The sequence below is a fragment of the Nuphar pumila genome, chromosome 6 (assembly GCF_984573655.1).
Source record: "Nuphar pumila chromosome 6, dmNupPumi1.hap1.1, whole genome shotgun sequence".
Taxonomy (NCBI): Eukaryota; Viridiplantae; Streptophyta; class Magnoliopsida; order Nymphaeales; family Nymphaeaceae; genus Nuphar; species Nuphar pumila.
Genome location: NC_143254.1, coordinates 22,879,628 through 22,907,413, shown reverse-complemented (window position 1 = coordinate 22,907,413; position 27,786 = coordinate 22,879,628). Strand labels below are relative to the sequence as shown.

Sequence of the window (27,786 nt, the reverse complement as noted above, 5' to 3'; positions counted from 1 at the left end):
GAATATGCTTTCACAACTGTTTGTGTTGATGATAATGTTCTCACCAGACATGCCATGTAAGAGAATCATAAGCTGATGAAATATCTAAACCAGTGCTGCAAATGTTTGGGACCCCTTTAAAATCTCCTTGGTATAGAAATGTCAAGGTCAAGAATAGAGATTATCATATCCTAAAGAAAGCATATTTTCATTTCATTTAAGATTAACCAAAATATTAGGAATCTAGATAGCCAGCATATTGATAGAGAAAAACCATAGATTTGATGAAGCACTTAAGATGCCTGGATATTTATCTAACCACTAATATACATGATATGATTTGAAGGTTACTGTGGTTAACCAGTTCATGTGTGGACCTCTCCTTTATTATATTTTAAGCTTGCAATGGTAAATGATAGATCCCTAATTTGTGATAGCATCCATGAAAATCGGGTTTAGGTGAAGCTGATATAGATAAGCTTGAATGTATAGAGAAGACTCCTAGCTTTTGATTTGTTGTTGGGTATCTTCCCACCTGGATTATCTATAGAAGAGTGATGAAGGCTAGCTTATGTCTACTTTTGTCCTGGTTGTGACATGCTTCTAGGCTTTGTAAGAGTCAGAATTTTGATTTTGCAAATATCCATGTAAAATCCCCAAACCAGCAGATGCCTCATAAAACATGGGATCCTGAGGCATTGCATCCTGACAACTGCATTGTCTTGGCTTATCTATTGTAGAATCATTTTCATACAAACTTCTTTATGTCAAGGTACTGTTTGTGCTGGTAAAATTATTGTAATGTTGATCATGTTGAAGTCCTGATCAATGTAGTAATTTTGCATCAATTAATGACTTTTCTAATGCTGTATGGTCTTTGAGCATTTGTGCATGTTAGTTTTCCTTCTGTTTATTGCTCATACTGATATTAATTGTAACTGCAGTTGGAGGACTCTTAAATGCTACATTTGGCAATGCAACTGAAATGATTATATCGATATATGCTTTGAAAAGTGGGATGATACGTGTCGTCCAGCAATCCTTACTTGGATCTATTTTATCAAATATGCTACTAGTTCTTGGTTGTGCTTTTTTCTGTGGTGGAATTAGGCACTGTAAAAAGGATCAGCGCTTCAACAAGGTATACTAAATGGATACATTGTACGTATATGTCATATGACATCGTGAAAATAGTAAATTTATATGTTCCTGACTCCAGGAAGCTGCTGTGGTGAACTCGGGACTACTGTTGATGGCTGTTATGGGCATCCTTTTTCCAGCTGTTCTTCATTTTACGCACACAGAAGTGCACTTTGGGAAGTCAGAGTTGTCTCTTTCTAGGTTTAGTAGCTGTATCATGCTGCTGGCATATGCTAGTTACCTAATATTTCAGTTAAAGAGTCATCCAAATCTTTATAAGCCTATTGATGAGGTTGGTTCTCCCTTACATGAATGATGATGATGGTCTTAAGACTCTTAACAGCTTTATTGTGTATATTTTGCATTAATTTCCTGTACATATTTCTTCCACCCTTTCTTGCTTATTTTCTTTCATTATGTCTATGTTTCTGAAGTTGGTGCATGTTTCAGTTGTAATTCACATTACATGATAGAGTTTCTATATCCTATCCATAGGCAATATGCTGCCAACTGATTCTTCATGGTGATAGGTGTAATACATGAGGGGTCAATGGACATTCGAAAAAGGAAATGTGCTTGTTAATGGATAAGCTTGAAATATGACTATGCAGTAGCGATCCTATCCAGAAATGCCAGTATTTATAGTGGAGAATGGATCATTTTTTACTGTAGGATGACAATCCTAGGAAATATCATTGATTAAGATGTGAACGTCTGAAACTACTTTGGACCTTGTGAATAAAATGATTTTCCTAGGATTGTCATTCGCAGAAACATTGAAGAAGAAAGCATGCAACATGTTATACACATTGAAATGTTAATAGGATAAAACTGTTGGTTTTATCCAGTGGATGGTCCAACTATTTTTCTCTATCGAAATCTGAGCAAGAACTAAGGTCATGAGTCAATGGGATGAATGCACAATCTACTCTATATCTCCAATTCCATGTTAAAGATGGAGAGTTGAAGCAGATTATACGTTGGAAATATGATCATGAACATATAAGTTCCTTTGGTTGTTGACACTAGGGGAGGACAACTGGTCATCCAACCTGTTCTATGTCACAGGGATTCGGCTAGCAGGGTGCCGCACCCGCGTTGACGCGACTCCGTGCGGCACCGGGTGCGGTCAACCCGATCCTGGGTGCGTTGACCGCACCCAGGATCATTTAGGTCCATTTTTCTTTTTGGATTTTTTTTTTTTTAAAAAAATTGCCCTATGCGGCGATTTTTTTTTTTAAAAAAAATTCTTCTGACAGCCGCTGTCAGCTGCTGCTCGAAATTAAAAAAAAAAAAAATTCTGCTGACAGCAGCTGACAGACAGCTGCTCAATTTTTTTTAAAAAAAAAAAACTGCTGACAGCTGCTGCTGTCAGCAGCTGTTTGAAAAAACCAGCGTCGGGGGAACCCTGACCCCCTATATATATTTACATTTTTGCCCCTGCCGCACCCCCGCACCTGGGTTTTTTGGAAGTGCCGAATCCCCGCACCCGCACCCGCACCCGCACCCGCACCCGCACCCATGTGACATAGAACCTGTTCCATTTGATTTGGGTTTGAACTGGATTATTGAGGCACAATGTGACTTGGCTTTTGGGTCCATCCAAAATCAGGGTCAAGCTGGGCCAACCCATTGCCTAGCCTTTGGCATTGGGTTGGACCGCTCGTAGGTCAATGGTGACTCAGCCAATCTAGGTTGGTTTCAGACTTTCAGGTCATGTTTTAGAATCTTAGCCAGCTCAGTCATGCTTTGGCTAGGCCATGGCTTGTTTGAAGATTCAGGCTGGGACAACCCATTGCCCACCTCTAGTTGATATGAACATGAGAAATTTGATTGACAGTGTGATTTAGATGCGCTTTTGTACCTCCTCCTGGCATTTTCAAATTACTAGGAAATGCCATCTTCAGACCAAGAGAATATCTTGTTGTATATCAGGTTGCTGCATAACCCTATGGTGCATATATGCAATAGAAAAATTCATAGGTGCGGGTGCGGCGATGCGACACTTCAAAAAAACTTGGGTGCGGGGGTGCGAGAGAGTATATATATATATATAAACTTTTTAACAGTTAACAGTGACACTAATGAAATAAAAAACAATTATCATAATATCATCAAATCAATTCATTATGCATGCAATAAATCAAATTAACAATCTACAATTTTATTCTTCATCATAAAAACTAACACCACAATTAAATCAACCTAAATATATTTTGAAAACAATCAAATAAGAAAAGCAGAAAAAAAGTAAATTATACAATATACTAATAAAAGAAGCAAACAATGGATAATTACATACCAAAAGTATATCCTGCACAATGTATATGACGATGAGGTAATGAATCCTAATAATTTTTTGTTTCATCATCAAATGCATCATAAGAAGAAAACTAGACTCAGATAAGTTCATATTTATAATGTTGAAATTATGCTTTCTCTCTAACTTGAAAACTACAACTTGTATTTTTTCAATCATATTATTCTATATTTCATAAACTTTGTGAATCATGCGCTCATTCTTATCAACTTCTCTCAATATTTCCCAAATAGGTCATGTAAACTGAAAGAAATATACGATTTTATCCAAAAACTCATCATCAACAATGAATTTCTTAATTTCTTGAGCCTTGACAACATCATCATCGTGATAGAATGTTCAATTTTCATCAGTCATCATGTTAACCAAAGTATTATTCACTTCTTTAATCCTTTTCACCATCAAAATGATGGATGCAAAATGTGTTTCAGCAACCTTCAACAATTTTAGATCAGAATGCCTATTAAATATAGCATTAGGATGATGGTGGTTGACAACAAAATTCTTAATGCTTTTGACATTTTTTTTTAATTCCTCAATCCATGAACACAGAGCGTATGCTGGTGATTTTTCTTCTTCTTTGGGGTTGCAAATGCTCTTGAGAGCTAGATTCAAGCTGTGTGCGATTTGCACCACTTTCTAATCGCCCGCTTCTTTTATTATTTCTATAAACAACCCTTTCAAATACTCAACATTTTTATATTGTCCAAATGCATCAACTTCATTTAAGAATACTTGGCACTAAGCCAAGAAGCAATTAAATTAATCAGTGGACGCATTTGAATATCTGTCAACCCATCAGAAAGAATGGAAACTTCATTTTGTTCTCATAATTTTTTTTTAATTTATAGCAATCTCTCAACATTTACCCTCTCTTCTGCAAGAATTGTCGTTCGTAGTTTTTCTGAGCTTAGAGGTACATATTCACTCAAGTTACAATTTGCAGTGAAGTAACTAAATCCTTCAAATAAGAATTTCTAGCTGCATTAAATAGAAGTGAACTAGAATAAAAATACCTCCCTACTTTTATATCCATCTCCCTTTCATATGTATTGAATGATGCTTGTATCATTCATATTCCTCTACCTCCTACATTCACTTTTTTTTTTAGCATCTTCTTGGTAGCTTAAAAAGGTTACACTAATTGCACAAGAATCACTCATCGTCTTCATCTTCTCGTATTCATCTTGTATTTACTTGTATTGTCTTCACATTACCTCATCAACTCTTTTGCATCCTGAATGCCATGTCTTGATATCTTCAACAAATAAGCCTTAACTCTTATGTAAGACCCAACAAAATCTTTCTCACAAAGCTTGCATCAAAATCTTTTATTTTCACCACCTCTTCTAGTTTTTGCAAGCTTGTCCACATGTTGCTGCTAATGAACTTGAATCAACACTCTCACTACCAATACCTGCAACACTAGCAACAAAACTTGAATGTGGGGATGAGGATGTCACATATCCTTTCCCTTTATCCATCATTTTTGTTCTCAAAACAAAAAAAAATATTATATTAAAATCAATTATGCACACAATCAAGATTGATAATATTGAATGCAAGGTCAATAAGTTATACATTTGGACGCATTCACATCAACACACTTGCAAAGCTTGTCTGACCTTTCTTTTAAAAAATATAGTATGTAAAATTGTGTTTTAGCAATCATAAAAATATGATAAACAAAAACTAAAAAAAGGATCTTTCACTTATGTTCACGAGAGTACTTAGAAAATTTGACAAAATCAATACCCAGAAAAAGCACAATCATTTGAAATCCCTCTATTGAGTGAACCAATTAATCATAAAGATCTATGTTTTTCTTAGAGGGCATTTTTTTTATGTAGTAGCACTGCACGATGCAACTGTCATGAAATGGTGCGGATTCCAATGCACTCTAAGATGATCTCCAAGACTTAAAAAAACATTATACAAAACTTAAGAATTGAAACACATATCAAAATGTAAAAAGATAATTTTATTCATATTGAAAATTAAAAGAAATACAAAAATAAAATTACATTCAAGCCTCACTAGAATGCACGCAACAAAAAATAATGAAAAACCCTAATACTACCCATCACTCTCTCACCTTACAAGGGAACACACCCTTCCATATTTATAGAGAAGAAAAGAGGGGGAAGACTCTCAAACGAGAGAGAGAGCTCCCAACAGCTAGAGTTCTAGCCGTTGGGAGTAAGTCAAAGCTAGTTTGACTTCTCCCATATATTATATATATTAAACAATATATATATATATGTATATATATATACATATATTATATTAATCTTAACACCCCACTCAAACTTACTCTGTCTCACTATGAGTTTGAAATTACAAAATAGAAACCCATTACACAAGATGTCTTCATAGACTTCATCAAGTTTGTTTATTTGGCACTTCTTCAAGGGGTGCTCAATCATATGCTCTATTATATAAAGGATTTTCAATATCATCAATCTTTGATACTCTCAAAATGTCTTTAGAATCATTCATCCCGCCAATATTTGAAGAACCTGTAAAAGAGAGCAAAAAACAAGAGCAATTTAATAAAAAATAACTATACGTATATATATATATATTATGGAGAGAGGATGGCCAAGCATACAAGCATAAAATGCGTACAAAATAAGTCAATTTTAACAATTTTCAAAATCATTTAAAGTAAGAATTTTAAACCGTCATTAATTATAAACATGATAGTCATTATCAAACTCAACCATAATAAAATAATATTACGAGAGATGAAAACAATGAAAATCATGTACATTTATATTTATCCCAAAAGACATTAATGAATCATAAATTTTTCATTATTATTAATACTATGAAGGAATAATTTAATAACAAACTATCTTTACACAGCAGAATATATAAATGGGCACGGATCAATTAGAAACAATATTTAAACTAACAATTAATGTATATATGATTGAACCATTCAATAATTTAGTACCAAGAAATCACATATAGACCAATTAATAAATAAATAAACTTTAAAAAACGCATACTTGAGAATAAGTAAAAAATAAGAGAATCCCAATGAGGATTCACACAAGTAAAATAGAAGTTCTCATGCACTTAAGAGCAATCAAATACACACAATAGCCAGTATGGTCCTACACATATGAGATTTTACTAATGAAATGCTTAAAAAAATATGTAATAAAATATGCAGAATTTACAAAAAACAAAGTACAAAAGAACATACAAGTTGCATTGACAACATAAAGATATGAAAGCACAATCCAAACACAAAATTGCATAAGTAGAGGTCCATTATGGGACAATACAAAGAGCCAACAAAGGGCAACATAAGCAAAATATATATTTGTTCATTGAATATATGCATGGAAACAAAAACATAACCTTATACAAATTATGCAAGACAGTTAATCATTGGATAACTCATGCAATTAAAGCATATACAATTTAAAATGCATGAAAATATTTCAACAACCATTTCTCATAAAAGAAAAAATGAGTTTAGACAAATTACGAATAGATTTTTTAAAAAAAATCTCAAACATCTGAATGAATTTTGTAAATTAAAACATTGGTTTAACTACCACGAGCAATCACCTCCTCGGCCTCCAAACCTCAAATATCAAGTGTATCAGCGACTAGAACAAGATCTTAAACATCATGCCACTAAAAGGCCAAACATACACACGAAGGTGTGTATAAACATCTTTTGTTTACATATAATGACACTTAAAACCAAGTGTATCAACGATTAAAACAGGAGCATAATGCTAACGAAGGGCTAAAAAAATACACATGAAGGTGTAAATAAACATCTCTTGTCTACATATAATGACACTTGAAGCAAGTGTATCAATGATTAAAACAAGAGCATAATGCCAACGAAGGGCAAAAATCACACACAAAGGTGTGAATAAATATCTCTTGTCTACATATAATGACACTAAAAAAATAAATGTATCAACGACTAGATTGAGAGTATAATGCTAACAATGGGCTAAAATCACACACGAAGGTTTTAATAAACATCTCTTGTCTACATATAATGACACTTAGATAAGAATCATAGAAAGAAGAAGACACTTGAGGTAAGAAGACTTGTAATAGAAATACACTAATGCCATAAAAAATATTAATTAATTTTAAACATATTTCGAAACACCATGATTTTAAAAAATAAATAACAATCACAGATACACATAATTATAAGCATCCATAATAAAGACAATAGCCACAAAAAAAAGAGTGACTACACTCATAATCAGAGATCACACAATTGACAGTTAGAGTCAAACTACAAGTTGACAATATAAAATGACATAAAACAAGGTGAACACAACTCACCTCAACAAACATCTCTGATTAAACAATAACAAAGCAAAGAAGAATGGCGCATCATATAAAAGTCTGTGATGGACAACACAAATGCCATAAGGAGGCAATAAATACTCACGAAAATCAATTTTCAAATAAGTGAGTTCATATGTAAGAACCGATTTGAAAAATAAAGTATCAAATCAAATCCTAATGATGGTAGATGTAAATTTCGAATGAATATAATGCAATTATATGCAGAAGTGTCAATTGATGCAATTATATTCATACAAGATGACCTATGACAATTTTTATAATCTTGAATAAGTAAATAACGAGTCGTGCCCAATATAGGCACTCTTTATAAAGGTGGTGGAATTATGAAGTTTGAGAATTTCACAAAAGATCGTAAGTCTACCAATGAGAACAAAGTGCACTGAGCAAATCTTATACAAAAGATCAATAAATTTCATTAAAGAGATAAAAACACGACTTAAAAAGTTAGAGCTAAATCATAAGTCTATTATGAAGCAATATAATGAAGTATGCAGAAATATAATCTAAAAACGCAACAAGCATTAATCAAGTCTAATAATGGATATGCACGATGACACAAGAAAAATACAAACACAAAGTCTACAATGAGACAATAGCCAAGCCTTAAAAAGGCAATACAACAAATAAAAAATAGAAGAGCTTTTTTTAAGAGAGCTCAAAGGCAATTGAAGACAATCAAATTGGAGAGTGGATAACTACAAAGGTGTTCTCTAAGGAACACACTCACAATACCCACAAAGGGGACAAAAAAAAGATATTTTAAATGAACACAGTCACAAATCCCACAAGAGGATACACAACACAGAACAATACAAAAACAAATATTTTTTGATCAAATGAAATGAGTATGTAGATGAATATGCAAAATATAGTTTTACACTACATATATCCATAGTCTAAGACATATCAAAACATCACAATCTTTCACATACTTCACAATTTTTTTTATTTTTAATATAACTTCCTTTTAAAACTTACCATACATATAAAAGACAAGAGGCCAAAGATACATACCGGAATGCAAAACCTTTGAATCCATTTCATTTATCAATACAAATCTCTTTCAAGACCGATGCCTTGCTCTGATATCATGTCACGAAATGGTCCATATTCCAATGCACTCCAAGATGATCTCCAAGACTCAAAAAACATTATAAAAAACTTAATAATTGAAAGACACATATCAAAATGTAAAAAGATAATTTAAAAGAATTACAAAAATAAAATTACATTCAAGATGCACTCAACGAAAAATAATGAAAAACCCTAATACTACCCATCACTCTCTCACCTTACAAAGTAACACTCCCTCCCATATTTATAGAGAAGAAAAGACGGGTAAGGTTCTCAAATGGGAGAGAGAGCTCCCAACGGCTAGAGTTCTAGCCGTTGAGAGTAAATCAAAGCTAGTTTGACTTCTTCCATATATATACATATATTACATTAATCTTAACAACAACATCACTTCCGCTGCTGACAGCCACCCATCTTAACATTTCTTGAGATGGAGACCATGCCAAGATGGGTGGCTGTCAGCGTCGCTGCATATAATGTAAACACTTTCTTCTAAGGCACAATGAGATGGAAAATTTTCCATCTCGAGCTATGACATTTTTTGCACCATGAGATGGAAAATTTTAGTACTTTTTAGTCAACTACAAATTTAATTCTAGATTCGCATGGTCCACATGCAACATCAAGGATAGAAGAGAAGGGCAAGGACTTCCTAACTTTTCCGTCTGACTAAAGCATCCAAGCTATTCATGCAGTCCTAGCTCCTAAGCAAATGATTGAACAAGTGATACGGTAGGAGGCATTTTTCTCAACCAGTGGTACCATCTAGTGAAGAAAACCAATTCTAGTCAAAAGGCTATCACAATAACAAAGTGTTTAAAAAAAAAACTAATAAAAACCATACCAAAAGGTCTTTATTAGACTGCTCCATATCACACACTGGCCTGATTCATAAATGCAGTTGTCTCCAAAGAAAAGTTGTAGTTTATCGAGTTTAGGGAGTGTTTAAAGATGACTTGTACCATATGGAAAATGAAAATAGGGCAATAGATCAAATGTTCCAGATAATTTTTTAGTCTCGTTTTTGTAAAACTTCCACAATGTGCCAAAGAGAGGGAAGTTTCTAAGTCAACAACTAAAAAAGTTGGAGCCTTAAATGTGTTCCTACATGCTTCAAACAAAACCCTAATCCAAGATCATAAAATCGATGAAATCGGAAAGATCCTCCAAGAATTCTTGGGAGAACGACAACCACCCCTCTAAAACCCCTAACCCAAGATCATAAAAGCGATCGAACCGGAAAGATCCTCCGAAAAACTCTAACCCCAAGAGAGCAAATGACGAAAAAAGAAACCCCAAATTTAGAAAAGAGGAAAAAAGGAGAGAGAGAGAGAGAGAGAGAGAGAGAGAGAGAGAGAGAGAGAGAGAGAGAGAGAGAGAGAGAGAGAGAGAGAGACCTTGCCGTGCCGGAGTCGCCGCGCCACAGGGTTGGAGACGGAGAAGAGGAGGCATCGGGGTCGGGAGGGGGGGGGTGCCCTAATCCCCCTCCCAGCCCATTTCATTGGGATTTTTTTTAAGTCCAAAATTAGACACTTAAGACCTTGGGTACGTTGACCGCACCGATTGCCGCACCCGCACCCGCATCGCGTCGATGCGAGTGCGGCACCCGGCTGGCCGAATCCCTGACATAGGAAAATTTATTTTGTGGGGTTAAGGAGATCTGTATAAGCAATGCAAGCTACTTGCTTGTTCTAGAATGCAATCTAGCGATAGGTTCTGGATGCAGCATTGGATGTACTAACTGTGTAAGGTTGTGATTGATGTCAAACATGATAAAGTTCATCTTTAGGTTATTTCTACTTGTAGAAAGCAAAAACGTGGACAAAATCCTACAACACCTGAAACTGAAGTAAGAAATAAATTGTCCTATGACTTTTGTATAGTTTAGAAAGTGCCATTGTGAAATGTTTAACAAGGCCATCTTTCAACCTTGTTATCTCAAACATCTGCCTAAAGCAGTTATTGTCAATACGACATTGCAAGCATGTTGGATATTATGAACTCTTGTTAGTCCTCTATTCTTGTACTTCCTATAGGAATTTAGAGACACAAATATGAAAAGTCATTATCAAAAGTTCAGGTATCCATACTACCTACAACCATAACATACATGTCAGTTTTAGAGATATTTAATAATGTTACCTTTGTGGAGACTTTTGTTGTACATTGGATCCTAACTCTTTAATATGTGAAGATGGCATTCAAGTATTCAACCATTTATTCTGTTTGGAAATGTTTTCTCAAATCACATATTCTGGCAAGTGATCAGCTGTGAGACATATCATTTTTCATAAGGTGAATCTTTAAAAAATATTCCAAGTTGATATTCTAGGCTCCCATGTCGGTGCTCTTTAACATCTTCAAGTGATTGTTTCAACTATTACCAGAATTTTGCACTGTATATTTATCTGGAAATGACAAATGAGTATTTTTTTTCTTTTGTTGGAAGAAATATGACCATTCTGCTGATCATTATGAGTACTTGATACCGAGATGGTCCATGATGTTTCTACCTATGTCACATGGGTGTGGGTACGGGTACAGGTATGGGTGCGACACGGGTGCCGAGCAATTTCGAAAATTTTGGACACGGGGACACGGCTATATATATATTTAAATATATATATAACAATAATAAGATTATAAATTTTAAAGCAAAAATAAAAAAGTAATTCTACTGAAGTTAATAAATACTTCAAAAAAATAGTAAAAGGAGCTTCACCCCTCTCATTGTGTGCCTGACAGAAAATAACAGACCTCTGTCGAAAAGCTGCAACTGAGGCAGGGGGCTCCGCCCCCTGTCGGAAAACCGAACTGAGGCAGGGGGCAGAGCCCTTTGTCGAAAAACCAAACGGAGGTAGGGGGCTCCGCCCCCTATCGGAAAACCGAACTGAGGCAGGGGGCAAAGCCTCTTTTCGGAAAACTAAACAAAGGTAGGGTGCTCCGCCCCTTGCCGAAAAAACAAATTGAGGTAGGGGGCGGAGCCCTCTACCGAAAAACAAATCCGAAGACCCCCTGCCAGAAAAGAAACTGAGGCAGGGGCCTTCGCCCCCTACCGCAAAACACGAACGAGGCAGGGGGCCGGAGGAAGAGTATAACGCCCCAAAATCCAGGACTTGTAACTTTTTATGAAAAGTTTGAAAGCTTTGAAATCAATCATTTATCAGAGTTTGAAATAGAAGTTTAGCAAAAAAAAATTGTTTGAAATAGCTAGTCAAGGGACCTTGGGTGCATTACATTACAAACTTTCTTGCACAACAGATTTGCAACACCGCACATTTAAGAAATCAAATAGATTATGAAAATGCAATTTTTATTTAATAGTTTAAGACTTGTGCAAAGAAGAGATTTTCAGGAAAACTTTTATGCAAATTTATCGAAATGTCCTTAAGAGCGAAACGTCAAAGAAAGGGTCTCATCTTGAACTCATCACGTCATCGTGCCATCGCAAGCTGCCTCAACCTGTCCACCACCTGTCCATGAAATGGGTCAGTTTCGCGAAAAACTAGTAGGGGTGCAAAAGACAAGGAGGAACAAAGACTGCAATAAGCAAGATAATTGCTCAACTAAACAGGAGAAACAAAACAGAGCTAACCATACATATTGTCGAGTATGACAAGCAAAACTCCAGTAAAGCAAGTAGCTAAATACAAGAGCAGTAAGGAACAAAGTATTGAACAAGTAAAATATGCATTTATAGCAGTCCAACTGATTCTATAGGCAGGTAGTAACTACTCCACCAAGCAGTCAAGCATAGTAAGCATAGAAACTGAATAAGCATTTATAACGAAGCTCACAATGTATGCAATTACCATTGAATTCTTCAGTTCACCGACAAGTAACTATATTAATCATAAAGTGCAAGTCATTGCATAACAAGCATAAGCTACCCGTGATTAAGCAACCACACGACAACAATTATGTATTAACCACAAGGGGTAAGCAGCTTATAAGACAAACAACTACATTGGTTCTAGTTGTAGACAGTTTGTAGATTACGAGCTGCGAGCAATTACATTCGTCATATAAACAGTTCGTAGATTACGAGTTGTAAGGAGTCACATTCGTCATAAGAGACGCAAGCCAACAAGTGCTATATTACAACAAGCACGAATAGTTCAACCAAGTAGCAAGTCACATGCTAATATATTGCAATTAGCATAATGCTATCGTCACAAGCATTTGACTAGCACGAACAACTAATTATTAACGATGAACTGCATAACCAGTTCAACCAACAAGAGTAGCGCCACAATAGGCATGCATAGCTCAACGAGTAGTACGCTGAATTACAGGGAACCCAAGCAAGTCACGGCACACACATCTCTATGATGTGAATAGTTTACATTTTGTTCTAATTAATAAGTGGCCGTTGTGGGTATGCACAAGGCACTAAACATAGAAACAACCGAGATCGATTCGGGGGTCTATTATGCCATGTATTTTATGTTACCCCGAATGACTGACTTAGTCCGCTCCTAAGGGGACAACTAGTGACCAAGAGAGTAAATCCCCAAAGGCATTCATGGCTCGTGGATGCATCCAAACTTCTGCAGAAGTGGCCTGAAGGTTATCTTTGTAGCATTTTCCCTAACTCCGATGACTGGGGAATTCGAGTCCTTTGCCCGCAACTGCCATTAAAGGACCTGTCCATCGGAGTTTTATACCATCCATCCTCTCTCTTGATGAACCGTGTCGAATGAGCATGACGGAGTTTTCTTAACCGTCGTCTCATTCTACATGCTCTGGTCTTTTGACCCACTCGAGCATCTTGCCTGTGAAGACGCATAATCACCATTTAGTGAATTATACGTGCCAATACACGTTCGAGGCAACCACACACCTCATCCTACTCATCGAAGTACACAACGTACTTGTTCAAAAGTACAACCGTGATGAGGGGTCAACTCATAGTGAGGGTAACAACATCACCATTTTGTGATCTCAAACACGTGCCATTGCACGTTCAAGGTAAATATAGACCTCTCATCCTACTCATCGTAGTACGCAAAGTACATGTTCAAAAGTACAACTACGATGAGAGGGGTATGGATTTCTTAAAAGGAAATCCCCACAACAATGCTTTGCCGATAAGATATGGTGTAACTATTCAAGTTCAAATTTGTCATGCTCAGGTCCTTTAGACCGTCACGAGCCTCTTGCCTGTTAGGTGAACATCGATATTACATGATTAATAGAAAGTGCCAAAACACTCCTCGAGGTTACTATAGACCTCTCATCCTGCTCATCGTAGTTCAACATATCGTGTATGACTAAGGGTACGACTATGAGGAGAGGGACATGGATTTCTCAAAAGAAATCCATCAGCAATCGTCTCGCGAAGGAAGGAAAAACGCCAACTATCTTAGTTGGCCAGAAAACCCAATAACTAGGTCTGGCACTGGTCTAGCGATGACACATGTTCCTCAGTAGAACCTTCGCCCATCTTATGCACATGCCCTTAAATAGGGTTATCTGAGCTGTATCGGATATGCGAACTAAAGTTGTAAACACTTCTCCCAAACACATCAATTTGGGAGATCCGGCCGCTATCTCGCCAAATGCCTTCGAAATTTGCTTTATGAAACAATACGTTTCGAAAATAGGTTGGTGCCTAAAAGTTATTCTTTTTGGAGAACCAAGTGCATAAGTGTGCATCATGCCTTTTAAGACAAAAGAATAAGTTGAAATACGCTCGAAGCTGCACTCAATGAGTGCAAGCTAACAAAAGAGTAAGCACATGCACGTTACAGTGCGACGATAAAGTATGATTGATTCCCAAAGTCCAAAACTGTGTGTCGAGCGCAAAACCTCAGAAGCAATGCATAAAGTACGAAAAGGTACCTCACTAAATAGCCGGGCAATTATGTGATTACTGAAAGCAATGCACGAGGTACAAAACCATACCTCAGCCAATCAAACACACAAGCAAGTGACATACCCAAGGCAATGCACGAGGTACAAAATCGTACCTCGGTTAACTAGACATGTAAGCAAATAATATGCAAGGTAGGAGAACATACAGAAAGGAAAGCCTTGGCGTATAAACCGTGGGGCAACAAAAAGGAAAGTGCAGAAATTAAAAGAGACAAAACATAAAGGCCGTGACACATAAAGTGTGGGGCAACATAAAAGTAATGTGCAAAGAAAGTAAAGAGGACAATGATCGCAAAACCGCGTCCTTGAGTTAAAAGACATACGTATATATTTTATACGTATACGTATATCATCGTCCTCTTTTATTTTTAATTATCTTTCCTTATTTTAGCATTTATCTGTTCATTGTCCTTTTACGCAAGAATCCCATACCTTGAGGGGTTGCGATCCTTGTACGCCTGCGGCGTAGGTAAGCATAAGCTCAAGCTATGGAGAGCGAGCCGGCTCCATCGTTCAACCTGCGGGCGACCGCAGCGATGGGGAATGTCGCTGGTGAGCGGTGCTTGAACGCGAGCACGAAGGAGGAGAGCAACAACGGTGTCGGGGACGTCGGCCGAGCTGCTCGAGCAAGGGTGGCGATGGTCGGGGTCGCTCGTAGGGGGTTGCCGACGAGGCTGTCAGAGAAGGGGATGCCTGCCGAAGGGGGAGCCCGATCGTGGGTTGTCGGTGTCTGCAAGGAAGGCAACGAAGGAAGGAGAGGAGGCGGCCGACGAGGTCGGGAACAAAGGGCGTTGGCTGAGAAGGTGTCGACGAAGGTGGAGGGTCGCCTGTGGCTTCGTTTCTCCTGCGGCTCCAGTCGTCGGTGGCCGTAGAGGAAGGGGATGTGGGACGGGAGGCAAAGCAGAGGAAAGAGAAGGGGCAAGGGTTTTTCCCCTTGCCTACCCAACCTACGTCTTTAAAAGATGCAGGCTCTCGGACTCGGATCCGGGCCCGACACGGCAGACCAAACCTCGACACGTGTCTTTGTCCGACACAATTTTTTTTATAGGCTTTACAAAGAGGGAGGAGGGATATACCTGAGAGGACTGGTGGTTGGGGTCGTCGGCGAGCCTGAAGGGGACGAGTAGCAAGGGACGGGTGGGAGAGAGGGAGTGATCGGCGGAGAGGGGTCTACCGTTTACCCCTCCCCCTGTATAGCCTCTTAAGGGTCGGGCCCCGACCCCGATACCGTCTTGGATTTGGATCGGGTCCGGACCCGACCCGAGTCTAAATTAATTTTAATAAATGAACAAAAATAGACTTGGTCAAAGTTGATCGAGTCCAAAATGTGGACGGACTCAGCCCCAGTGTGTTGACCGAGTCCGACACTTAGTTGACCGTGTCTGCCTTGTGTTTGAAGCCGCACCCGTGTCGACGCGGCTGTGTCGACCTTTTAGCCGCGTCCGTGTGACTTAGGTTTCTACCATGTATCAAAACCTAAGGAGTGTAAAGTCATGATCAATCAATTTGTGTATCTGCTTCATAAAGAATATTATCGTTAAGATAAGTCGACCACTTTTAAGTAAAGTTTATTTATTCTTAAAGTTGTTTTTGGTATTTTATAAATAATGAGGGACTCTAATGTAAATTTGCTCTCTTGGCTAATCTCTATTTAACTTAAACTAAAGGAGATTAGACCTAATGTTTTTTTCTAAGTTCTTTCTTTCTCTCTCTCTCTCTCGTTTCTGAGTATTCTCTGAGTTTTTTCTTCTACATGGTATCAAAGCCGTCGATTTGGGGAGCGCGATCTCGAGTTTTGCGTCAAAGTTCGTGTGAAGGGTATTAGATCACGTGAAGAGGATCAGATAAAAAGGTTCACGTGAAGAGAATCATATAAAAGGTGTGTCATTTTTTTTAACGAGTGGTACAAATATGATAACAGATCCGAGGTCTGACAAGAGTCATGACTCAGATCTGTAATTAGATCTAAAAGTCACATGGATCTATGGGTCTCTGTCGACCAAACTGAGTGGATGCAGGTATGGGTATTGTGTTGAAGTCGTGAAGTGGGTGACGGTAAATTTTTTTTGTGGAGGTTAAATGTAGTCCATTATCGTGGATCTTTTTTTTTACCGTATGCTCTGGGTAGTTCAGATCTGATCACAAATCTGAATGTAGTGAAGATTTGATATACTTTTCAGTCGTGGGCATGCATACTTCTATTTTGGTTCACTCATATCTGGTTGTTGTGAAGAACAATTTATATTAAATAGTCGTGTTTTTTTTATCAGTTCATTTGTTCTGGTTGGTTTAGATCTGATCGCAAATTTGATGTCGTGGTGAAGACCCATCATTGTAGTGGATCTGCATAGTGTGGAGCCGATCTCTATCAGATTTAACATTTTTTAAGTGGAAGTTTATTGCAGCAGCACTATTCGTGGTGACTACTAAGGGAGTGTTATTCATCAGGATGGGTGAAGTTTCTAAATCTGATTTCAAGAATGAGGCTATTAGGGAATATAAAGCCTTCACAAATCCTTTCTCCTATGGGTCTTATGTGAAATTAAATGAAACTAACTATGCACGGTGGTCCAGAACATTTATGATGTCGGTGTCTGAACATCGTAGAAAACACATACTGATGGAATCTGAACCAAATGATAGGACAGGAAAATACATTACTTGGGAAGAAGATAATGACATTCTTATGTCATGGATCATGAATAACATTGAACCTCATATTGCAGATGGCCTAATTTACTACAATACGACTAAACAGATGTAGGACAATCTTCGAGATACGTACTCTCAAGAGACTAATGTGAGTCGTATTCTCCAAGTTGAACAAAAAATATATAATTTGCAGCAAGGTGATCAGACATTGGCCCAGTACTATGCCTCCGTCAAAGTTGCTTTTGAAAGACTTAATGCTCATAGACCACTGTGTTGTTCAAAACAAAACGATCATCAAGAACAAACTATGGTTGCTCGGTTCCTCACAGGCCTATCTTCAGAGTTCTCAGTTGCTAAAGTCCAAATGTTAATCGGGTCTGATGTTCCTACTCTTGCTAATGCATACAATCGGTTGAGTAGACTTGTCATCTCTCTTCCACAATCTCAGCCTGCATCTCAGTTATCTGCTTTAGCTGTTCTATCTAGTTATGGACGAGGAAATACTCTGAATGTTAGAGGAAGAGGTCGTGGAAGAGGTATGGGAGGTAGAGGTAAACTTCAATGTACTTTTTATGGAAAATCAGGACATTTAGAAGATCGTTGCTGGGATAAACATTGACGACCTGCTTCTTCTCCATTGAAGCCTAATGTTCTAAAAGCTAATGTTACTAAACTAGAAGTATCGAATGACACCACTTTCCTCGGTGATTGTATTACTCTTAGTCGTGCAAAATATGATTAACTGGTTGCTCATCGTCCTTCAAGTTCCTCTTCTCCTGTAGCTGGTGTGACCTACTCAACAGGAGACCATCTTTCTCCCCATGATAGTAAGTGGATTATTGACTCTGGTTCATCTAGACATCTATGCGAAAATTCTCAAAAAATTTCAGATCTAAAGGCTATTACTGCACATCAGGGTGTCTCATTAGCTGATGGGAGTTCCTCCCTTGTTATTAGTCAGGGAAATGTTTCTATATTTTCTTTTTTACAATTGAACAATGTCCTTCATGCTCCTTCATTTTCATTTCCTCAAAGTTTACTCTCTGTTAGTTGCCTTACAAAAGAGCTAAATTGTAGGGTGATATTTGATCTTGTGTGTTGTCATTTTCAGGATTTGCTGACGGGGAAGAAGATTGGTGGAGGCTATGAAGAAAATGGAGTCTACTATCTACATCATCCTGTGGGAAACATTTATGCTGCAGTCGATGATTTCTCGAGTCCTGTTCAGTGGCATCGTCGTCTCAGACATTCGTCTTTGTCGAAGCTTCGTCGTGTCATTCCTCAAATTCCATCTACTACATCATTCCAGTGTGAAGCATGTCAGTTGGGCAAGCAATATAGGAGTTCGTTTCCTTCTAGTCAGAGTCAGTCCAGTCATAAAGTCTTTGAACTTCTTCATGCGGATGTATGGGGTCCTAGTAAGATTCCTACCAGGACTCAATGTTGTTATTATCTTGTTATTGTCGATGATTTTTCAAAGTTGTCTTGGGTGTTCTTAATAAAAGAAAGATCTGAAGTTCCTAGTATTCTCAAATCATTGGTTATTAAAATAAAAACTCAGTTTGAATCCGTTGTCAAGATTATCTGCACTGATAATGCCTTTGAGTTTAAAACAAAAGCACTGTTGCAATTTTATCGGGACCATGGTATTCAACCTCAAATCACGTGTGCCTATACTTCCCAACAAAATGGGGTGGCTGAGCGAAAACACAGGCATCTCCTTGATGTAGCCCGCACCCTTATGATTCAATCAAATGTTCCTGCTTCATATTGGGGTGATGCGGTTACCACGACTTGTTTTTTGATCAACCGATGCCTTCATCATCCGTGGACGACCAAATTCCCTTACAAATTCTGTATCCTAATGTACCCCTCTTCTCTCTTTCGCCCAAGGTATTTGGGTGCGTTTGTTTTGTGTATAGATTCGGACCTGACCGTGATAAATTAGCCACTCAAGCCACTAAGTGTATGTTTATAGGCTATCCCAAAAATCAAAAGGGGTATCGATGTTATGATCCGATTTCTCGTCGGGCGTATGTCAGTGCAAATGTATCTTTCTTGGAGTCTATTCCATATTATTCCAGTACTGGTGCTAGGATGCAAGCTGATCAAGATGACTCCTTTCATCTTCCTGTTCCTCCTTTTCTTTTGGAATCGGTACCCCTAACACCTCCTCCAACTCATTCTACCTCACGGTTTCACAATCCTCCGTTGATGTATGTGCGTAGAACTCCACCTCTTCCAGTGCCTCCATCTTCGTCTTCTCTTGAGGTAAGTGCTCCTGATAGTAATGACATTTCTATTAATGATAAGAGACCTATCACTCTACGAAAGGGGACACGACAATGTACCTTATATCCTATGTCTCAGTTTGTGTCACATGCCATAATTAGTAATGAGATGAAAGCATTTATTTTAGCTTTATCTGCTGAAACTATTCCTATGAATTATCAAAAGGCAGTACTCGATAGCAGGTGGAAGCAGGCTATGCAAGATGAAATGGATGCTTTACTGTCTCAACAGACATGGGATCTTGTTGATCCTCCATTGGATGCGGACATTGTTGGATGCAAATGAGTATATTGTTACGACAATGAAGCCATACATGATACTTCAAGTACAAGGTTTTGATGATGAGCAAGTAGAATCAACTGCATTTCAGCTAAGGCTATGAAGAAATTGAAGAATTCGGTGAAGAATCCTTGAAGACTAGTGTGCAAATGTTTAATTCATTAAAAGTCTTAGATTCTTGTAAGAGCCTTACTTAGAGTGCATATTTAGGTTGCATTTCACCTTAAAAGTCTTTAGAAAAACTTTTCTAAAAGAAACTCTTTTGAAACTCTTTTTAGAAAACTCTTTTCTTAAATTTTCATGTTTATTAGTCGACCAATAGACTTATCAGTCGACTAATCCTTTCGCGCCATATTTTCTAAAAAATCATTATTGTCAAATTAGTCGACCGAAGATTTTATCAGTCGACTGGACAGAATGTCTGTTTTTTGGAAAATTAGCAGCAGTCGACTAATGGTTTTATCAGTCGACTGAACAGAACATGTGTTTTCTGAAAAAAATTTAGCAGCAGTCGACTAATGCTTTTTATCAGTCGACCGAACAAAATGTTTGTTTTTTCAGAAGTTTTTAGCAGCAGTCGACTAAAAGGTTTTTCAGTCTACTGATGATATTATCAGTCGACTAATTTTTCTCAAGTCGACTAAGTTTCAAAAGTTCAAATTTTCAAACGGCTCGATTAACAGATCAGTCGACCGACGATAACTGTCAGTCTACTAATAACTAACTATTAGTCGACTAACTGATGTTTCAGTCGACTAATTTTGCCGTTTTCCTGAAACTTCAAAAAGGCGTGTCTTTTCATTTTTCAAACGTTTTGATCATTCAAAATGGACTGTTTTAACACTCTTTCATACTCTCAACGTATGGAATCTTTGAACTATAAATATGAGTGCATTTTACACTAAAAAAAAACAAGAATTCAATCGATTTGAATAATTTACTTATTGCTTTTCACTCATATTCATTAAGTATATGTTTTCTCACTCACGTGATATTTTCACTTCAGTTTTTCACTCAAATCACTTTGAGAGATAGTGAATTCGTGAGTAGAGTGTTTCAACAACCTCAAAAGCCAATTGCATCTCATTTGCATTCAAAAGGAAGGCTCATAGGTTGTATTGTAAGTTGTTATTTCTTTTGTGTAAAAAGAAGGACTCCTTGGTGTAAAGGAGTTGTTTGCTTTCAGTGGGATTGTTACTGAAAGTGGGACCGGTAATGGTCTGTGTGATCTTGTAGTTTACAAGGTTGATAGTGGAAAATCTCAAGCGGTTTTTGCTTGGGGACTGGATGTAGGTCGGGTTTGACCGAACCAGGATAAAATCTTGTGTTCTTTGTGTGTTTGCTTTTCGATTTGCAAAATCCTTCAATATTCCGCAGAAAGTTTTAAAAGCACTATTCACCCCCCTCTAGTGCTCGTTGCCTCGATCCTAGTGCACTTTCATATATACCATTAAGTACAACTCAGATGGTTCAATTGAAAGATACAAGGCCCAGTTAGTAGCAAAAGGTTATACTCAGACATATGGTGTTGATTTTTTTGAGACATTTTCTCTCGTAGCACGGATGGGCACCATTTGTCTCGTTCTCTCCGTAGCCGTTCATCGTGGTTGGAGTTTGTGTCAACTAGATATGAAAAATGCATTCCTATATGGGGATCTGTCTGAGACAGTCTACATGCAACAACCTTCTGCGTTTGTGGTTGAGGGGGAGTGTCAGAATGTGTGCAGATTAAGAAAGGCGATATATGGTCTAAAGCAAAGTCCTCGTGCATGGTTTCAAAAGTTGTTTGAGGTGATGTCAAAGTTTGGTTTTAATAGGTCAGCGTCAGACCACACATTATTTATTAAGAAAACTAACTCAGGCATAGTTGTTATGGTGGTATATGTGGATGACATCATCCTTACAGGAGATAACATGAAAGATATTGCAGCTACGAAGGATCATCTTCAAAAACATTTCGTTACAAAAGACCTTGGTTCCCTTAGATACTTTCTGGGCATTAAAGTGGCGAGGAGCAGTGAGGGTGTAGTTCTGTCTCAACGGAAGTATGTTCTTGATTTATTAAAAAAGATAGGAATGTTGAGAGCTAAACTAGCAAATATTCCCATGAATCACAAAGTTCATTTATTGGATGAGGGGTCAAAACCTGTTGATAGTAGGAGCTATCACCCACTGGTAGGGAAGTTATTATATGTGACAGTGACTAGACCTGATATTGCTCTGGCTGTAAGCAAGGTTAGCCAATTCATGGACAAACCGACTGAGGTACACTGGAATGCTACAATGATGATACTCAGGTACTTAAAATCTTCTCCTAGAAAATGGTTATTATTCAAGAAAGGGGGTACCCTGGAAGTAGTTGCTTACTCTGATGCTGATTATGCTGGGTCTGTAGAGGATAAAAAATCTACCACAGGATTCTGTATATTTGTGGGAGGTAACCTAATTTCTTGGAGAAGCAAGAAGCAAACCGTGGTTTTTAGGTCGAGTGTCGAATCAGAATGTAGAGCTATGACCCAAACGGCAGCTGAATTAATGTGGGTTCGAACTGTGTTGACCGATCTTCAAGTGAAGGTTTCATCACCTATGGTGATTATGTGTGATAACAAGGCAACTACATATATAGCCAATAATCCGGTATTTCATGAGAGGACAAAACATATTGAAGTTGACTGTCACTATATAAGAGATATGGTTCAAGCTGGACATATTTCTACCAAGCATGTAATATCCGAGGATCAAGTTGCAGATATTTTTACAAAGCCTCTTGCCAGGCCCAGATTCTCAAAATGTTGGGGCATGCTTAGCATGATTGATATCTATGCTCCAGCTTGAGGGGGAGTGTTAAGATAAGTCGACCACTCTAAAGTAAAGTTTATTTATTCTTAAAGTTTTTGGTATTTTATAAATAATGAGGGACTCAAATGTAAATTTGCTCTCTTGGCTAATCTCTATTTAAACTAAAGGAGATTAGACCTAATGTTTTTTTCTAAGTTCTTTCTCTCTCTCTCTCGTTTCTGAGTATTCTCTGAGTTTTTTCTTCTACAATTATGTTTTTATTTTGATGACAGACATACTTTCTGTCAGATTTGGGCCTTTGAATCTTAGAAGTTAGAGCTAAGTTCGGTCTGGGAGTACTTATTGTGATGCCATGCTTCCATGAAGTATACTAGATGGTCTTGCTATTAAATGTTTTCTTAGTGGCAGTATTTACTTTATTTTGTGATTTTTTTTCAACCTTATATCTCTAATTATATAGCTAGATGCCTACTGAAGCTTGAATAATCTCGTGCAGTATCACATATAGTTAACTGTTGATTGGTTGACGTGTTTGTCATCAAGCTCATAACTTTTCTTGTTGGTGTATGAAAACATGATTTATCAAGTGTGAAATTGAGTATTTTATTTTCTGGTTCGATGATATGTTTGAGTTCCTTGTGTATATAAAATGTGTACTCATTTATGTTGATGTAACTTATTTTGCTTCAATAACTTTTGTATCAGAATCCTTTATAATGTTACATGACTGGTACTTTAGTGTAAGAACTTATCTTGATTTACCAGTCATCTTTTTGTTGGTTAGATTCTATTACCAAGTGTGATGATAAAAGCTGTTGATTTATTAGGAAACCTGTTTGTGTTTCTTTTGGCCTTTGTATTGGTGAACTCCTTGAAAGCTTTGTCTGTAGTGCAATAGTAGCGGCACCTAAAATAACAGTGGTGGGAAAACCACCTTAGCAAACAACTAAACTGAAGTAAAAGCTATAATGTCTTTCCTTTTTTCTGCCAAATAAAATGATGTTTTATTAATTTCTCTTTTCATGTTCCACTCCTTCCTGGTGCTTTGTTTAAAATTTATCAAGTAGAAAACTGTTTTCCTTCTTAAATTTTTGAATTTGAAAAAAAAACTGCAGGAAATATCAGATAATGTTGAAGGCTCCCTGCAGGAGGAGGAGGAGGAGGAGGAGGAGGCCGAGATAAATCAGTGGGAGGCTATTTCTTGGCTTGCTCTTTTGACAGTATGGATCTCTATTCTTTCAGGATACCTTGTTGATGCCATAGAGGTAAATACATCTGGCATACTACTGTTTTTGTCTTGTACTCTATGTTTATGCATGGATTGTATTCTTCAATATCATGTGATCATTGATGTGATTTATCATCTTGTGGTCTTTGCTTTTTTACCATGCCTTCTATCCACATTCACAATAATTTAATATCTATTAAAGTTACTTCCTTTCCGCAATAAACTTGATGTTCGTGAATGTACCACAATTTTTTTGTGGACATAATACTGTTCCGTCTAACCATCCACATTCACAATAATTCAATCTCTATTAAGGTTACTTCCTGTCCACAATAAACTTGATGTTCCTGAATGTACCACAATCTTTTTGTGGAAATAATACTGTGCAGTCTAACCATTCAGGTTTGAATCGCCTATGAGTATTTGTTCATAACTTGTAACTTCGAATTTGATGAGTCGTCCTGCACTTTCTTTAAAAATTTGGAGTTAATCAAGTAGATTGAAGGCATAAGCTATAGGAACCATAGAGCAGAACCTTCTTTAGGTGTGATCTTCTAGTTCTTATTTCTTCTTTTATTTGATATTTTCTATATTTCTTGTCATTTGTGGATTTGCTAGAAGCAAGGTTTTCAAAGGCATGAGGTACAACGAGGCATTCTTCAAAAGTATAAATAAGGCTCAAGGCATATGAGTCGTAAGCCTCAATATTTTTCAAGGTTTATGGTTAAAAAAATTAAAAAATCTACAACTAAAATAAACTACTTCATAAATTATAAAGCAAAAATAAAGAGCAACCCTTGCAAATAATCATGAAAAAACATATCTATATTGCAAGTTACGACAGAATATAAGATCACACACACACACACACACACACACACACATATATATATATAAGTGTAACTCTAGAGTTCGACCAAAAAAATAAATAACAAAAACAATTGGAATTAACTAAACAAAGAAAGTAGTCTATCAAAATATTTAAGAAGAAAATAAAAAAAATTAAAAAACACCAATTTGTTTATCCAGCGTATACCAACACACACAAGACTAAAATTTGATGACAAATATATAAGAAGTTAAGAATAAACTAACTAGAATCGATCACATAAAGAAAATATTCTATCAAATATATAGAAACAAAAAAAAATTGCCTTCGATTAATTTTTGGTTAAAGGCATCCTCTTGATGTTTTTTGCTTCTTTCTGCAAAAACGAAGTTAGGAACCATAGGGTTCTTAAGTTTTTCTTGGCAACAAGCATATAACTAATGGTTAAATTGAACAAGGTTAAATTGAACAACTTAATCATTTTGTAGTTTACACTTTTTGGCAACAAGTAGGTCGGGTTTTTAAATTTTCTTGGCACTAAAAAATGATAGCCAAGAAAATGGTAATCATAAAAGTAACTTACCTTAGGTAACTTAATAACTAAGGTAAGTAGGCCTAAGTAGGATATTAAGGAGGCGTGTGCTTGGCCCATGTCTCATATGTTAGAGATGGAGGTTTGGATTGGATTGAGGGTCCAGATTTAGAGAGACCTTGTGTTTGTAATCAGTTCACTTGTTGTTGTTGTGTGTGTGTGTATATATCACAGTCACCTATATCTTTCAAAGTATTATCTTGGAGAAGTGCTTTTCTCGGAGAGATTTTCAAAAGTTGAAAAAATCTCGGTAGTTTAAAAAATTAGAAAATATAAATAATAACAAAAAGATAAGAAAATAATAAATTTTGCATTATTTTTCTTCCAAAAATATAAAGAATCAAGTTTTAAAGGTTTTTAAAATATGAAAGAAACAAAAAAAAGAAGTGCAAACTTAAAATATAAGAGAGTTTTTCTTCCCAAAATATCATGATATTATTACAATAATTTCATGATATTTTTTCTTTTGGTGATATTTCGAAAATATCCTGAGATATTCCCTTTAAATCGTATGCCTTAAAATACCGGTATTTCTCGCGATATTTTCAAAACATCACCGATATTGGTGACAGTGATATATATATCTATATACAAGGGTATTTTTGTACTTTAATAGATAAAAAGAGGTTATATACAATGTCACATGGGTGTGGGTGCGGGTGCGGGGATTCGGCACTTCCAAAAAACCCGGGTGCGGGGGTGCGGCAGTGGCAAAAATGTAAAAAATAATATATATATATATATATATATATATATATATATATATATATATATATATATATATATATAATAAAGGGGGTCCGGGGGTTCCCCTCGTGGGCGGGGGTCCAAGGGGGGCCGCCCCTGGCGGGGGGTTATAGGGGGGCAGCCCCGCCACCCTCCCACCCCTCCCCCCCCCATAATTTTTTTTAAATTCCACAACCCATTTCATAGGGCAAAATGTTTTTTTTTTTTAAAAACAAAAAAAAATGGACCATCCGCAGCTCATTTCATAGGGCAAAATTAAAAAAAAAACAAAAATAAAAGCAAAAAAATGGACCAAAATGACCCTGGGTGCGATCAATGCACCCAACTCGACGCGGGTGCGGCACCCTGCTAGCCGAGTCCCTATGACATAGGTTATATATGTATGGTGTTAGAAATCAGATGTGAGAGTCACCTTACTATCGTAGCAAGAGATAGAGAGAGAGGTAAGAGGGAAGAGAGAGAAAATGTTGGGCGGCAATAGGGTCTTCTCCCCTTTCCATTGATATTTATATGCTGTACAAGTGGTACAATACAAGACATGAAATATAAGTAAATTACAGTATGCCACCGCCAAGTAGCGCCTGGCGTGAATCCCGAGGTGGATCTCGGGTTACAAGTTGGACCCGAGATCCATTTACATATACATATTTAACAGCCTCCCTCAAGTTGAGGATGATCTTCAATCATGCTCAACTTGCCCTTAAGTAACCAAAATTGATGACTAACCAATCCTTTGGTGAAGATGTCTGCCACTTGGTCTTCTGATCTGACATACGAAGCCTCAATTTCTTCTGTTTCAATCTTTTGTCTAACAAAATGCTGATCAATCTCAATGTGCTTCGTGCGACAATGATGAATAGGGTTAAAAGAAATATTAATGGCACTTTGATTATCACATAAAAGCAGAGAGGAAGAGATGGGTTCATTCAACTCTTGAAGAAGATGCCGTACCCAAGTGACATCAGCTGTCCCTGCTGCCATTGCCCTGTACTCTGCCTCAGTGCTGGATTTAGCAATGGCCTTTTGTTTCTTACTACTCCAAGTGACAATATTTGGGCCAATGAAAACACAATATCCTGAAACCGACCTACGCTCATCAGGGTCCCCACCCCAATCTGCATCACAATATGTAAGTAAACGGTGTCCTGTAGTGAAGCTTTCATCTTTGTGATAGAGCAATCCATCTCCAATAGTCCCTTTCATATATCTGAGAATACGCTTAATACATTCCATATGACAATCAATGGGAGCATGCATAAACTGAGATGCTTGATTTACAGCATAAGCAATGTCAGGTCTTGTAAATGTAAGATATTGCAACATACCAACAATGCGGCGATATAAAGTGGGATCATGATATAATTGGCCTTCTTTTGCACTAAACTTATGATTTAAGACAGATGGGGTGCTGAGAGGTTTACAATTAATCATACCAGTGGTGTGAAGAATGTCAAGAGTATACTTGTGTTGACTTAGAGTGAGTCGATCATCTTGCCTATCGACTTCAACTCCCAAGAAGTATCGCAATGGGCCTAAGTCCTTCATCTTAAATTTGGCCATGAGTAAGGACTTGACCAAGGCAATATGTGCATCATCACTCCCAGTGATAATGATGTCAT

The 27,786-nt window shown here is 37.2% G+C and overlaps 1 protein-coding gene across 1 annotated transcript in view; it reads left to right on the top strand.

Annotated features, from left to right (window-relative positions):
- LOC149834322 (vacuolar cation/proton exchanger 3-like) overlaps positions 1–27,786 on the top strand; it is a 53,729-nt gene that overhangs the window by 5,072 nt on the left and 20,871 nt on the right. The window contains exons 6-8 of the mRNA XM_090011336.1: positions 924–1,120; positions 1,199–1,411; positions 23,887–24,036. Coding sequence (XP_089867462.1) covers positions 924–1,120; positions 1,199–1,411; positions 23,887–24,036 — 560 coding nt within the window. The remainder of the gene's footprint in view (positions 1–923; positions 1,121–1,198; positions 1,412–23,886; positions 24,037–27,786) is intronic.